The 12655-nt window shown below is 44.5% G+C and overlaps 1 protein-coding gene and 1 non-coding gene across 3 annotated transcripts in view; both read left to right on the top strand.

Annotated features, from left to right (window-relative positions):
• Positions 1-6853, top strand: part of pcf11 (PCF11 cleavage and polyadenylation factor subunit) — a 28053-nt gene extending 21200 nt beyond the window's left edge. For both annotated transcript variants that reach the window (XM_055943054.1, XM_055943055.1), the window contains exons 9-15: positions 371-437; positions 970-1231; positions 1478-1661; positions 1883-2038; positions 5365-5457; positions 5574-5609; positions 5734-6853. In XM_055943054.1, the coding sequence (XP_055799029.1) occupies positions 371-437; positions 970-1231; positions 1478-1661; positions 1883-2038; positions 5365-5457; positions 5574-5609; positions 5734-5949 (1014 nt within the window). In that variant the 3' untranslated portion in view covers positions 5950-6853. The remainder of the gene's footprint in view (positions 1-370; positions 438-969; positions 1232-1477; positions 1662-1882; positions 2039-5364; positions 5458-5573; positions 5610-5733) is intronic.
• LOC129869141 (small nucleolar RNA SNORA57) lies at positions 5119-5254 on the top strand. The gene has a single exon (XR_008761863.1). It is a non-coding gene; the product is annotated as a small nucleolar RNA SNORA57 (small nucleolar RNA).
• Positions 6854-12655: the final 5802 nt, after the last annotated feature.

A 12655-nucleotide genomic window follows, 5' to 3' on the forward strand; every position in this document is an offset into this window, starting at 1 on the left:
TTCTCTTTACGGTGAAATGTAGCTTGGTGAAGCACTTCATAAAAATTAGTCACACTGGGGTGGAGCCATTCATATAATGAACAGAACAATTCATTGGATGGAGAGTGTTCCTCCCAGCTAAAGCTTCAACTATAGTTTTCACCTCTGCAATCTTGAATCTCTTAAACTTCATAATATGGAACGCGACCGAAGTCCTTACTCTACTGAGGCTTTGCTTACAATTATTTTCTCTAAGCAGGCCCTGATATCCTAATGCCAAACGAACGTCTTATATTTAACTCAAACGCCCGATGTGCTCGGGAGGGAGAGGACTGGATACAAGCTATTTAGGTCAGTTGAAGGCTAAATGTCTGTTTTGTCCTTGTTCCAGATGAACATGCTTTCTAACCTTGGCCAGCCCTTCATCCCTCCCAGCACAGTGCCTTTCAACCAGCCTGGTAAGATCATGTTCACTTTTTATTTCACCAAGATCTACTTTCTCTTCTCAACGTTGTTGTTTGATAAAGGGCTCTTTATTTCATGTTACAGCATTTGGTATCGTGATAGTCTTTCATCCTCTGCCTTTTGAAGTGATTCATCTTGATTAGTTGATTTAGAAATCTGTGAGATCTGGATGACTTTAAAAAAATAAAAAATAAAAAACATGGACATTCTCAATGTAAAAAGCATTTTAGTCCAGGAGTGCTTAATCTGGGTTTGTGAAACTGGCCTTCTGAGATCAGATGAATCGCATGCCCAGTATGAGTACCTATTGCTGTAAATCCATCACTGGGTAAGGATCAAATCAAGTTTGTCATGTACAGCGTAGTGTACGCAGTACAATTAACTGCTTACTTGAAAACACTCCTCTCAATGCAACAGATCTAAAATATTCAAAGAAAATAAAGGGGGGGGGGGGGGAAACACACAATACAAGTGTTTGGTAATTGCTTGATGTCAGTTGATTTCTGGTTTGTCATTCTTCCCCAGCTCCCCAGTTCCCTCTTCCAGAGAGTCACTTTGGGCAGGTAGATGTAAACGACCTGCTGTCCAAGCTCATTTCCACCGGCATCATCTCTACCGGAGGCATCAAACCAGCTCAGAGTACAGACACTGCTGCAGCGCCCAGCGGTACAGAGTCAGCCGCCACCCAACCGACCCCTCCCATGGTAGAAGAGGAGGAGGAGGAAGAGCAGGAGGAGGATGAGAATGTCCCAGACCTCACCGGCTTCGTCATTGAAGACATGAAACAGTACGTTTGCTGAAATGCACCATGCTGGTCTGATTATGAAGATGTCAATCTACCATTGACATCAATGAATGCTTCACTCTAGTTAGTTATGCATGAGAATTCTCTAGTTGTGCTTTGTCCAGTGGTCCTCTGAGTAAGATAAATAAAATGTATGGTTCACATGTGTTCATAAAATGGTCATGTATTTGTCTTTATATGTAAAATGTATGACTGTTAACCACTGGTTCTGTTTGTCCATTTCCCCAGGCGGTATGACAGCGTGGTGACTAAGCTGTACACAGGGATCCAGTGTTACTCCTGCGGCATGCGTTTCACCGCCTCTCAGACAGACGTCTATGCTGACCACCTGGACTGGCACTACCGGCTGAACCGTTCTGAGAAAGACATCAGCAAGAAGGTCACCCACCGCCGCTGGTACTACAGCCTCACGGTAAGAGAGATGGACACGCGCACACACTCTCACCTTGTGTCTGAGCCGCCACAGCTAGAACTACCTCATTGTAAAACCATTACCTTCTACCCCAATATGAACAATTAACACTCACTTTTTTACAATGAGAATGATTAGTTATCGCCTTGTAATAAAAAGTTGATCATGTTTTATCAGTCTTTCTAACCCTTGCCCATCATCTGTCTCTTCCCCGTCCTCAGGACTGGATAGAGTTTGAGGAGATAGCGGACCTGGAGGAGCGGGCCAAGAGCCTGTTCTTTGAGAAGGTGAATGAGGAGGTAGTGCAGAAGACCCAGGAGGCCGCCAAGGAGAAAGAGTTCCAGAGTGTTAAAGCAGCTGCAGATGTGGTGGATGAGGTGGGTAGCAACATACTTCTGGTCATGTAGTGTATATGGACACCTGCTTGTCGAACATCTCATTCCAAAATCATGGGCATTAATATGGAGTTGGTCCCCTCTTTGCTGCTATATTAAAAAAAAAATGTATAGCCCTTACATCAGCTGATATCTCAAAGTGCTGTACAGAAACCCAGCCTAAAACCCCAAACAGCAAGCAATGCAGGTGTAGAAGCATGGTGGCTAGGAAAAACTCCCTAGAAAGGCCAAAACCTAGGAGGAAACCTAGAGAGGAACAAGGCTATGAGGGGTGGCCAGTCCTCTTCTGGCTGTGCCGGGTGGAGATTATAACAGAACATGGCCAAGATGTTCATAAATGACCAGCATGGTCAAATAATAATAATCACAGTAGTTGTTGACGGTGCAACAAGTCAGCACCTCAGGAGTAAATGTCAGTTGGCTTTTCATAGCCGATCATTCAGAGTATCTCTACCGCTCCTGCTGTCTCTAGAGCGTTGAAAACTGTCTGGGACAGGTAGCACGTCCGGTGAACAGGTCAGGGTTCCATAGCCGCAGGCAGAACAGTTGAAACTGGAGCAGCAGCACGGCCTGGTGGACGGGACAGCAAGGAGTCATCATGCCAGGTAGTCCTGAGGCATGGTCCTAGGGCTCAGGTCCTCCGAGAGAGAAAGAAAGAAAGAGAGAATTAGAGAGCATACTTAAATTCACACAGGACACCGGATAAGACAGGAGAAGTACTCCAGAAATAAGAAACTAACCCTAGCCCCCAGACACATAAACTACTGCAGCATAAATACTGGAGGCTGAGACAGGAGGGGTCAGGAGACACTGTGGCCCCATCCGATAATATCCCCAGACAGGGCCAAACAGGAAGGATATAACCCCACCCACTTTGCCAAAGCATAGCCCCCACACCACTAGAGGGATATCTTCAACCACCAACTTACTATCCTGAGACAAGGCCGAGTATAGCTCACAAAGATCTCCGCCACGGCACAACCCAAGGGGGGGCGCCAACCTAGACAGGAAGACCATGTCAGTGACTCAACCCACTCAAGTGACGCACCCCTCCTAGGGACGGCATGAAAGAGCACCAGTAAGCCAGTGACTCAGCCCCTGTAATAGGGTTAGAGGCAGAGAATCCCAGTGGAGAGAGGGGAACCGGCCAGGCAGAGACAGCAAGGGTGGTTCGTTGCTCCAGAGCCTTTCCGTTCACCTTCACACTCCTGGGCCAGACTACACTCAATATGACCCACTGAAGAGATGAGTCTTCAGTAAAGACTTAAAAGTTGAGAGAGTCTGCGTTTCTCACATGGGTAGGCAGACCATTCCATAAAAATGGAGCTCTATAGGAGAAAGCCCTGCCTCCAGCTGTTTGCTTAGAAATTCTAGGGACAATTAGGAGGCCTGCGTCTTGTGACCGTAGCGTACGTGTAGGTATGTACGGCAGGACCAAATCGGAAAGATAGGTAGGAGCAAGCCCATGTAATGCTTTGTAGGTTAGCAGTAAAACCTTGAAATCAGCCCTTGCCTTAACAGGAAGCCAGGAGTCTAGCACTGGAGTAATATGATAACATTTTTGGGTTCTAGTCAGGATTCTGGCAGCCGTACTGAAGTTAGTGCTATAACTATAACAGCTTCCACTCTTCTGGGAAGGCTTTCCGCTAGATGTTGGAACATTGCTGCAGGTACTTGCTTCCATTCAGTGATTTAGGCCTGGCTCGCAGTCAGCGTTCCAATTCATCCCAAAGGTGATCAATGGGGTTGAGGGAAGGGCTCTGTGCAGGCCAGTCAAGTTCTTCCACACCGATCTCGACAAACCATTTCTGTATGGAACTCGCTTAATGCACGGGGGCATTGCCATGCTAAAACAGGAAAGGGCCTTCCCCAAACTGTTGCCACAAAGTTGGAAGCACCGAATCACCTAGAATGTCATTGTATGCTGTAGCGTTAAGATTTCCTGGAACTAATGGGCCTAGCCCAAACCATGAAAAACGGCCCCAGACCATTATTCCTCCTACGTGCTTCAGCACTCGGCGGTCCCATTCTGTGAGCTTGTGTGCCTACCACTTCGCGGCTGAGCCGTTGTTGCTCCTAGACGTTTCCATTTCACAATAACAGCACTTACAATTGACCGGGGCAGCTCTAGCAGGGCAGAAATTTGATGAACTGACTTGTTGGATGCCATGTTAAGTCACTGAGCTCTTCAGTAAGGCCATTATACTGCCCATTTTTGTCTATGGAGATTGCATGGCTGTATGGTCGATTCTATACACTTCATCTAGTGATGCATTTTTGGCCAATACGTTATCCAATATTTTCCTTGACAAAAAAAACGATACCGATAACCAATATTTAAAATTTTAGGGACCTTTTAAGCATTCTAGTACAGTAAATAGTTAACACACACACATGGACGCAGGGGTCTCAGGGCACTGCATCTCAGTGCAAGAGGCGCCACTACAGTCCCTGGTTCGAATCCAGGCTGTGTCACATCCGGCTGTGATTTGGAGACCCAGAGGGCGGCGCGCAATTGGCCCAGTGTCGTCCGGGGTAGGCGGTCATTGTATAATAATAAGAACTTGTTCTTAACTGACTTGCCTAGTTAAATAAAGGTTACCCACACACCACACACTGACCAAAAAGTTATTTTGTTGGCATTTATGTATGTTCCCATTACCAGTAAAACATAATCAAAACCTATTTATTTCACTTACTTGCTGTGCTGTTTCGTTCAGTTTCATTCTCAACCAGGATTACTATGGAACGCTGTTTGGGTCAAAAAAAGATACAAATAACACTATTTGACGTGTCAAATAAGTTTGTTGACCAATCAGGACTATATAAACTCTTGTTTTCTTCGCATAACGCAACTGTTTGGACTAATGGTTACATCCCAGATCTCACACAGGGCCTCTTAGGGCTACAACTGACTGTTTTCATTGGCTTGTACTAGTCTTGACCCATACTCTGCTCAAATTTCATTGGATCTTTGTTTTGTTGCTGTCTTTGCCATTCTAGAAGTTAAAACAACTAAAGCTTCAACCGTGAAGATGAACTTATAGTTCAAGTTGATTGAACCTCCTTTCTTGGCATGCATGCTGTTCCTTTGTACTCGTGTGTATGTGTTATGGAGGTAGAACAAGTGCAGTGCCATGGCTTCGGTGGCAGAGTGTTCCCTGTCTTCTGGTTCTATCCTCAGTAGCTGGGGCATTCTCGTATCATGTTGCTGTAGCCTGTATATTGCCATATCATTTTGATGGTATACACTGCACGTTGTCAGAATGTTGTAAGATTCCATTCTTTCCCCCACTGTCTGTGTGTAGACGTGTGAGATCTGCCAGGAGCAGTTTGAGATGTACTGGGAGGAGGAGGAAGAGGAGTGGCACCTGAGAGATGCCATCAGAGTCGACGAGAAGGTGGGTGTTCACTACAAAGATCACTCGTAGCGTGAGCCTGCTGTTAGCAAAATCGTTCTCTTTGTAAAGGAAAAACGAATAAAATATTATGTTTTTGTCTTTATCTTTTTCCACAGACATATCATCCTTCATGTTTTGAAGATTATAACAATGTAAGTAACCACTTGATCTGTTTGTTTAGTTTGGTCTGTGAAATGAAGTGTTCCAAGTCTTTCTATGCTGCTTTAACTGATCATTTCTCTTCCTCCTTGTCAATCGCCTCTCTTCTCCCGCCAGACATCTTCGTTCCTGGACGTCACCCCGTCCCCCATTAAGCTGATGGAGAACCCGCTGGGTGCGTTCATAAAACGTGAGAACGATGAGGTCACTTCTTGCTGTGCTGCGGTGAAACAGGAAGTGGAGGCTTCGTTGTCTGAGACGGGCGGTGAGGCTCAAAATGTGAAGGATGAAGTTCAGGTGAAAATGGAGGGAGAAACGAGTGCAATTTCCTAAAAAAAAACAAAGAAAAACCATGCTGCTTTTTCTTTTCCTCTTTTACGGGCTGCTCTCCCTCCATTCCTCCCTTTGTTTTGTAAGGAAGAGGTATTTTTTATATTTGACCACCTCTGAGGCGGGGCCCTCAGCCATAACTTTGAATACATTTTTGTATTTGGAATCTGCCTGTGAATGTCAGGTGTTTTTTTGCTGTGTAAATGAATGAATGATGATTGCCTGAACTTAAACATTTTACCTTTGCAAAAAATATGTACTTTTGGGGAAAAGATGTATGTAAAAGATTTAATTTATAAATAAAGCTATTTTTGGTATTCTTTTGTTGTAATATTGATGAAAGGGGGTGGACTTAAGAATCCCAGAAGATCGCTTTAATGAGTTTGTCCTTTCCTCCCAGGTAAAAAATAATTTCTGTATATATAAATAGATTTTGGTTGCCATTGAGGCAAGGAATTGATGGAGAGAATTAATGAATTACTAATTTGGCTTCTGAATTAGCCTTAATAGTAAATTAATTTCAAAAGAAGCAGTCAGTGGTTAGTTTACAAAAGGTAAGGAGGAATAATTTTTCAACCATCTCTCTACACTGCTGTGTACATACGGCACGACATGGCTAGCAACTAACATTTCTACACAATTCTGTGATCCTGTTTTCTAGTCGCTTTCAGTTGGATATCTTTTTTTGACTTTTTTTTTTTGCAGAAGTTTCAGGGGGGAAAATGCTATTTTGCTTGGTAATGCGGAATATCCAATAAAAACAAATCTGAAAATGTGTTTGTGTGAACAGTGATTGGTGTGGCTTTTCTGTATTGCTTCTCCCTGGTTTCCCCTACCCCTTATAGAAAGTTAGCTTTTTAATTTGTCACTTTGGCTTGAATTCTAAATAAAGTTCTCTAGAATTAAAGTAGTTTGTCTTTTCTCTTATTTCATGTGATTGTGATTATAGATAATTATATTTCAAATAACTTTATTGGTCGCTTACACATTTTGCAGCTGCTTATGTACCTAGCTCAAAGTGCATTAATACCTAACAATACACAAAAAAAATAGGAATATAAATATGATATGTATGGACATTACATTAATAGAAAGTGTGTACCGCAGGAGTTAAATGCAGACGGGAGGAGCCGAGATGTAGGAAAGAGCATTATAAAGGAGATAGTGGAAGAATGGAAAACCAAATGTAACTGGTGGAGATCATGAAGCGAAATCTGTTGAATGCCCTTAGAGGGTGAAAAACAGGTTGCAAAATATTAGGGCAGTTGAGTCAAAAGGGTAGAAAGATCTAGTAGCTTTGAAGGTCCCATGCTGATGGATAGACCTGCACTGCAACCTGCGGAGAGTTCCTATCACCAGCAGGACCCAGAAATTCTTATTGTGAAGGAATTTTTACTTTTAGAGAAATGGTGAGAAATGGCACGGCTCAAGTAGAGAGAAAAAAAAGTATAGGAAAATTGACTGTTTCTGATGCTGAATGATTTTGAGGGGTTAAAGATTGCACATACAAGGAGCTACATAAAGTTGTGCTGTCCCACCTGCCCCAGAGCCTGTGTAGGGAGTTAGAGTTTTGAATGACTGAAGTGGGATTCTTTTACATTTTAAAATATGTGAAGATTAATGTTTTTTTTCCTTTCTCCGTAATAGAATTGACCTTTTTTGAAAATGCTTCCATCCCTGTCCAGTTGGTGGCGCCAATACAATAGTTGTAATTATCAGTCCATTGTCCTTGGTATTATAGATAAGAAAATTAATTGCAGGGAAAAGCAGTTCAATTATGTATGGGGAAAACTGTTCCAAAAATCTGTTTAAGCCACATGAAGTGTTGGGAAACGCACTGTTTCAGGAACTGCGTTACATAGGTTGTATTAAAACAATTCATAAGGAAAATGCCAATACCCCATTCTGGATCAAAACATTGAATATCCATGAAGTAATTTGTTAAAATATTACCATAACTTTGGTGTCTTGTATTGGAATTAATGATATAATTAACAGATGCCAATGATATAGATGGACACTGAAAATACAATATAAAAGAGGGAATATAGCATATAAGTCAATAATTGTCAATACTTGTACTATGGGTGTGCACGTGTGCTGTGGGTATGTGTCTGTTCATATGAGGAGAGTGAAGGAGGATGACTGTGTAGGAGGGCGGGAGAGACTGGGTGTGCGGAGGCATAGGGTATATGTTGTGTTTGAATGGATGAGTAAGTGGATGTATAGAGGGGTGTACATCCTCTACGATACGCACTTCCGGGTTGGAGCGAGTAGTTGCATTCCGCTTTGCTCCACAGGTAGTATAACATTTCATTTCATTACAGTACAACAGTTTGATTTGTTTGATCTTAGCTGGCTACATAGCCGTCTTTGTATCCAAGATAATTGTGTAGTCTAGAGTAATTGTCGAGGTTACCTAGCCAGTTAGAGGTTACCTAGCCAGCTACACTTTCAAACAAAGTCAACAACGCAGCCACTGCTAGCTAGCCTATTTCACCAGCCAGCAGTACTATATCATTTTAGTCAATAAGATTTTTTGCAACGTAAGCTTAACTTTCTGAACATTCGAGACGTGTAGTCCACTTGTCATTCCAATCTCCTTTGCATTAGCGTAGCCTCTTCTGTAGCCTGTCAACTATGTGTCTGTCTATCCCTGTTCTCTCCTCTCTGCACAGACCATACAAACGCTTCACACCGCGTGGCCGCTGCTACTCTAACCTGGTGGTCCCAGCGCGCACGACCCACGTGGAGTTCCAGGTCTCAGGCAGCCTCTGGAACTGCCGATCTGCGGCCAACAAGGCAGAGTTCATCTCAGCCTATGCTTCCCTCCAGTCCTTCGACTTCTTGGCACTGACGGAAACATGGATTACCACTGATAACACTGCTACTCCTACTGCTCTCTCCTCGTCTGCCCACGTGTTCTCGCACACCCCGAGAGCTTCTGGTCAGCGGGGTGGTGGCACTGGGATCCTCATCTCTCCCAAGTGGACATTCTCTCTTTCTCCCCTATCGCCTCCTTTGAATTCCATGCTGTCACAGTTACCAGCCCTTTCAAGCTTAACATCCTTATCATTTATCGCCCTCCAGGTTCCCTTGGAGAGTTCATCAATGAGCTTGACGCCCTGATAAGTTCCTTTCCTGAGGATGGCTCACCTCTCACAGTTCTGGGTGACTTTAACCTCCCCATGTCTACCTTTGACTCATTCCTCTCTGCCTCCTTCGTTCCACTCCTCTCCTCTTTTGACCTCACCCTCTCACCTTCCCCCCCTACTCACAAGGCAGGCAATACGCTTGACCTCATCTTTACTAGATGCTGTTCTTCCACTAATCTCATTGCAACTCCCCTCCAAGTCTCCGACCACTACCTTGTATCCTTTTCCCTCTCGCTCTCATCCAACACTTCCCACTCTGCCCCTACTCGGATGGTATCGCGCCGTCCCAACCTTCGCTCTCTCTCCCCCGCTACTCTCTCCTCTTCCATCCTATCATCTCTTCCCTCTGCTCAAACCTTCTCCAACCTATCTCCTGATTCTGCCTCCTCAACCCTCCTCTCCTCCCTTTCTTCATCCTTTAACTCTCTATGTCCCCTATCCTCCAGGCCGGCTCGGTCCTCCCCTCCTGCTCCGTGGCTCGACGACTCATTGCGAGCTCACAGAACAGGGCTCCGGGCAGCCGAGCGGAAATGGAGGAAAACTCGCCTCCCTGCGGACCTGGCATCCTTTCACTCCCTCCTCTCTACCTTCTCCTCTTCTGTCTCTGCTGCTAAAGCCAATTTCTACCACTCTAAATTCCAAGCATCTGCCTCTAACCCTAGGAAGCTCTTTGCCACCTTCTCCTCCCTCCTGAATCCTCCTCCCCCTCCTCCCCCCTCCTCCCTCTCTGCTGATGACTTCGTCAACCATTTTGAAAAGAAGGTCGACGACATCCGATCCTCGTTTGCTAAGTCAAACGACACCGCTGGTTCTGCTCACACTGCCCTACCCTGTGCTTTGACCTCTTTCTCCCCTCTCTCTCCAGATGAAATCTCGCGTCTTGTGACGGCCGGCCGCCCAACAACCTGCCCGCTTGACCCTATCCCCTCCTCTCTTCTCCAGACCATTTCCGGAGACTTTCTCCCTTACCTCATCTCGCTCATCAACTCATCCTTGACCGCTGGCTACGTCCCTTCCGTCTTCAAGAGAGCGAGAGTTGCACCCCTTCTGAAAAAACCTACACTCGATCCCTCCGATGTCAACAACTACAGACCAGTATCCCTTCTTTCTTTTCTCTCCAAAACTCTTGAACGTGCCGTCCTTGGCCAGCTCTCCTGCTATCTCTCTCAGAATGACCTTCTTGATCCAAATCAGTCAGGTTTCAAGACTAGTCATTCAACTGAGACTGCTCTTCTCTGTGTCACGGAGGCGCTCCGCACTGCTAAAGCTAACTCTCTCTCCTCTGCTCTCATCCTTCTAGACCTATCGGCTGCCTTTGATACTGTGAACCATCAGATCCTCCTCTCCACCCTCTCCGAGCTGGGCATCTCCGGCGCGGCCCACGCTTGGTTTGCGTCCTACCTGACAGGTCGCTCCTACCAGGTGGCGTGGCGAGAATCTATCTCCGCACCACGTGCTCTCACCACTGGTGTCCCCCAGGGCTCTGTTCTAGGCCCTCTCCTATTCTCGCTATACACCAAGTCACTTGGCTCTGTCATATCCTCACATGGTCTCTCCTATCATTGCTATGCAGACGACACACAATTAATCCTCTCCTTTTAAGAAAGGGCAAGGATGGAAGGTGGTGATAAGCTTGGCTTGGGGCTGCATGTTGGGTAAGGATGGGAGGGTGGGACAAGCTTGGTTTGGGTGTGGTTAAAAACAAAATTTGGAGAACTGGGAAGGGGTGGTGGAGAGGGATGGATTTGGTTTGGGAGGGAAGGAAGGAAAGACAATTATACTACAATGTAATTGTATTTCTTATTTTATGACGTAAACCCGTTGTAAAATGAATAAGAGTTCTGGACAGATTGGGATAGGATGTCGAATCATTATTATTTTTTGTTTGTCATTACAACTAAGATTTAATGGTGGTTATTGGTGAGAATGGAGAGAGGCTATATCTGGGGGATTGGGATGGGGTGACTGGGAGGGCATCAGACACTTCTCTGAGGTGTGCGTGGGGCCTCCACTCATCCCATTTCAGTCTCTCGGAGGACCCACTCACCCCAAGTAGACCCTCACCAGCCACTATACTTTCATTTCTAAGGTAATACAACCTAACCACAGTACTTAAGTGGCAGTCTTTCTTCAAATGTATGTTCAATGTATGTATCCACAGGTTGTGTTGGTACATTGCGAGGAGTCGGAGATAAAAAAGGCATAGCGCCTCAAATACAAAGACATACTTTGCTCCGTTTTTTTGTTAAATGTCTGCTCAAATGTTTTATTTGGTTCTTCAATGATAGATTGAACAGATGAGGTTAACTTTGATTCTATACAAGACCAACAAAATCCAACTTATCACATGGAATGTGCACAGGCTCCGTGATGGCGGAAAAAAAGGCATTCGGTTCTCGAATACTTAAAGATATTGTCAGCGGATGTGGTATTCTTGTAAGAGTTACATTTAAAAAAATTGAAATTGAACCTTTAAAGAGGAGCTGGGTTGGAGAGGCCTATGCTGCCACCTACTGTAGTAACAGCAGAGGTGTAGGCATCCTGATAAATAAGAAGACACCATTTTCCCTTATATCGCAGCACATGGATCAAGAAGGCCGTTTTCTAATGTTGAATTGTACCTTACATGGTGAAAAATACATATTGATTTCATTGTATATCCCAGCAGGGGCAAATCCGACCCCCAATATAATTTGGGATGCCTTTAAGGCGTACATTAGGGGAATGATAATTTCATACTCGGAAAAGTAAAATCAGATTTAGAAACTAAAATTAATGAAAAATAAATCACTATCTTCAAAAAAGACCATAAACAATCTTTACAAGATAAAGAAGAAAAGAAAATGTCTGAACTTAAGCAGGAATACAATCTTTTACTTTTGAAGAGAGCCAACAACTACAGGTTCAACTCAAACAAAGCCTACTACTTAATGGCAAATAAACCTGGTAAATATCTCACAGCTCTCACAAAACGAATACACGCTAAACCAGTTATAATTTAAAAAGGTAAAGATACAAAAGCAGTAATTAGAAACAACAACGCGATTAATGAGGATAGGGTGAGAGAGAGAGAGACAGCTGCATGTGAGCGTTCACATTTTTCAACATGTTTTTTACAAAAAAATAGATCCGGTGTCAGATAAACTTGTATTTTTTGGCAGGGACATACACAGGCTGCTACCCTCCACAGCATAACCTTCACTGCAGATCAAAACTCCAAACCTACAACCTAATTTTGGACAAAATTACATGGAAGGATTAATACTATCAAGGACACCATCCAACCTGGAACTGAGACATCTGAAATCTGCCTCCAGAAATCAAAGCTTCTCCCAAGTGGGTGTGACACCTACTCCCGTTGCCTGCTGCACTGCTGCTTTGATTCCACCTAGCAATCTGTTCACCATCTCCCCAGTCTGGTACCCCCACCACGCTCCCCCCTCTCTCCCGAGCTTTTGCTCGCCTCCAGCACACAGGCACTGTTGGGGCGAGTGACTCTGAACTAAAAATGACATGCCCCAAGTCGTTGAATTTTTTTCTTGTGCATTTTGCTA

The sequence above is a fragment of the Salvelinus fontinalis genome, chromosome 13, assembly GCF_029448725.1.
Source record: "Salvelinus fontinalis isolate EN_2023a chromosome 13, ASM2944872v1, whole genome shotgun sequence".
NCBI classification, from domain to species: domain Eukaryota; kingdom Metazoa; phylum Chordata; class Actinopteri; order Salmoniformes; family Salmonidae; genus Salvelinus; species Salvelinus fontinalis.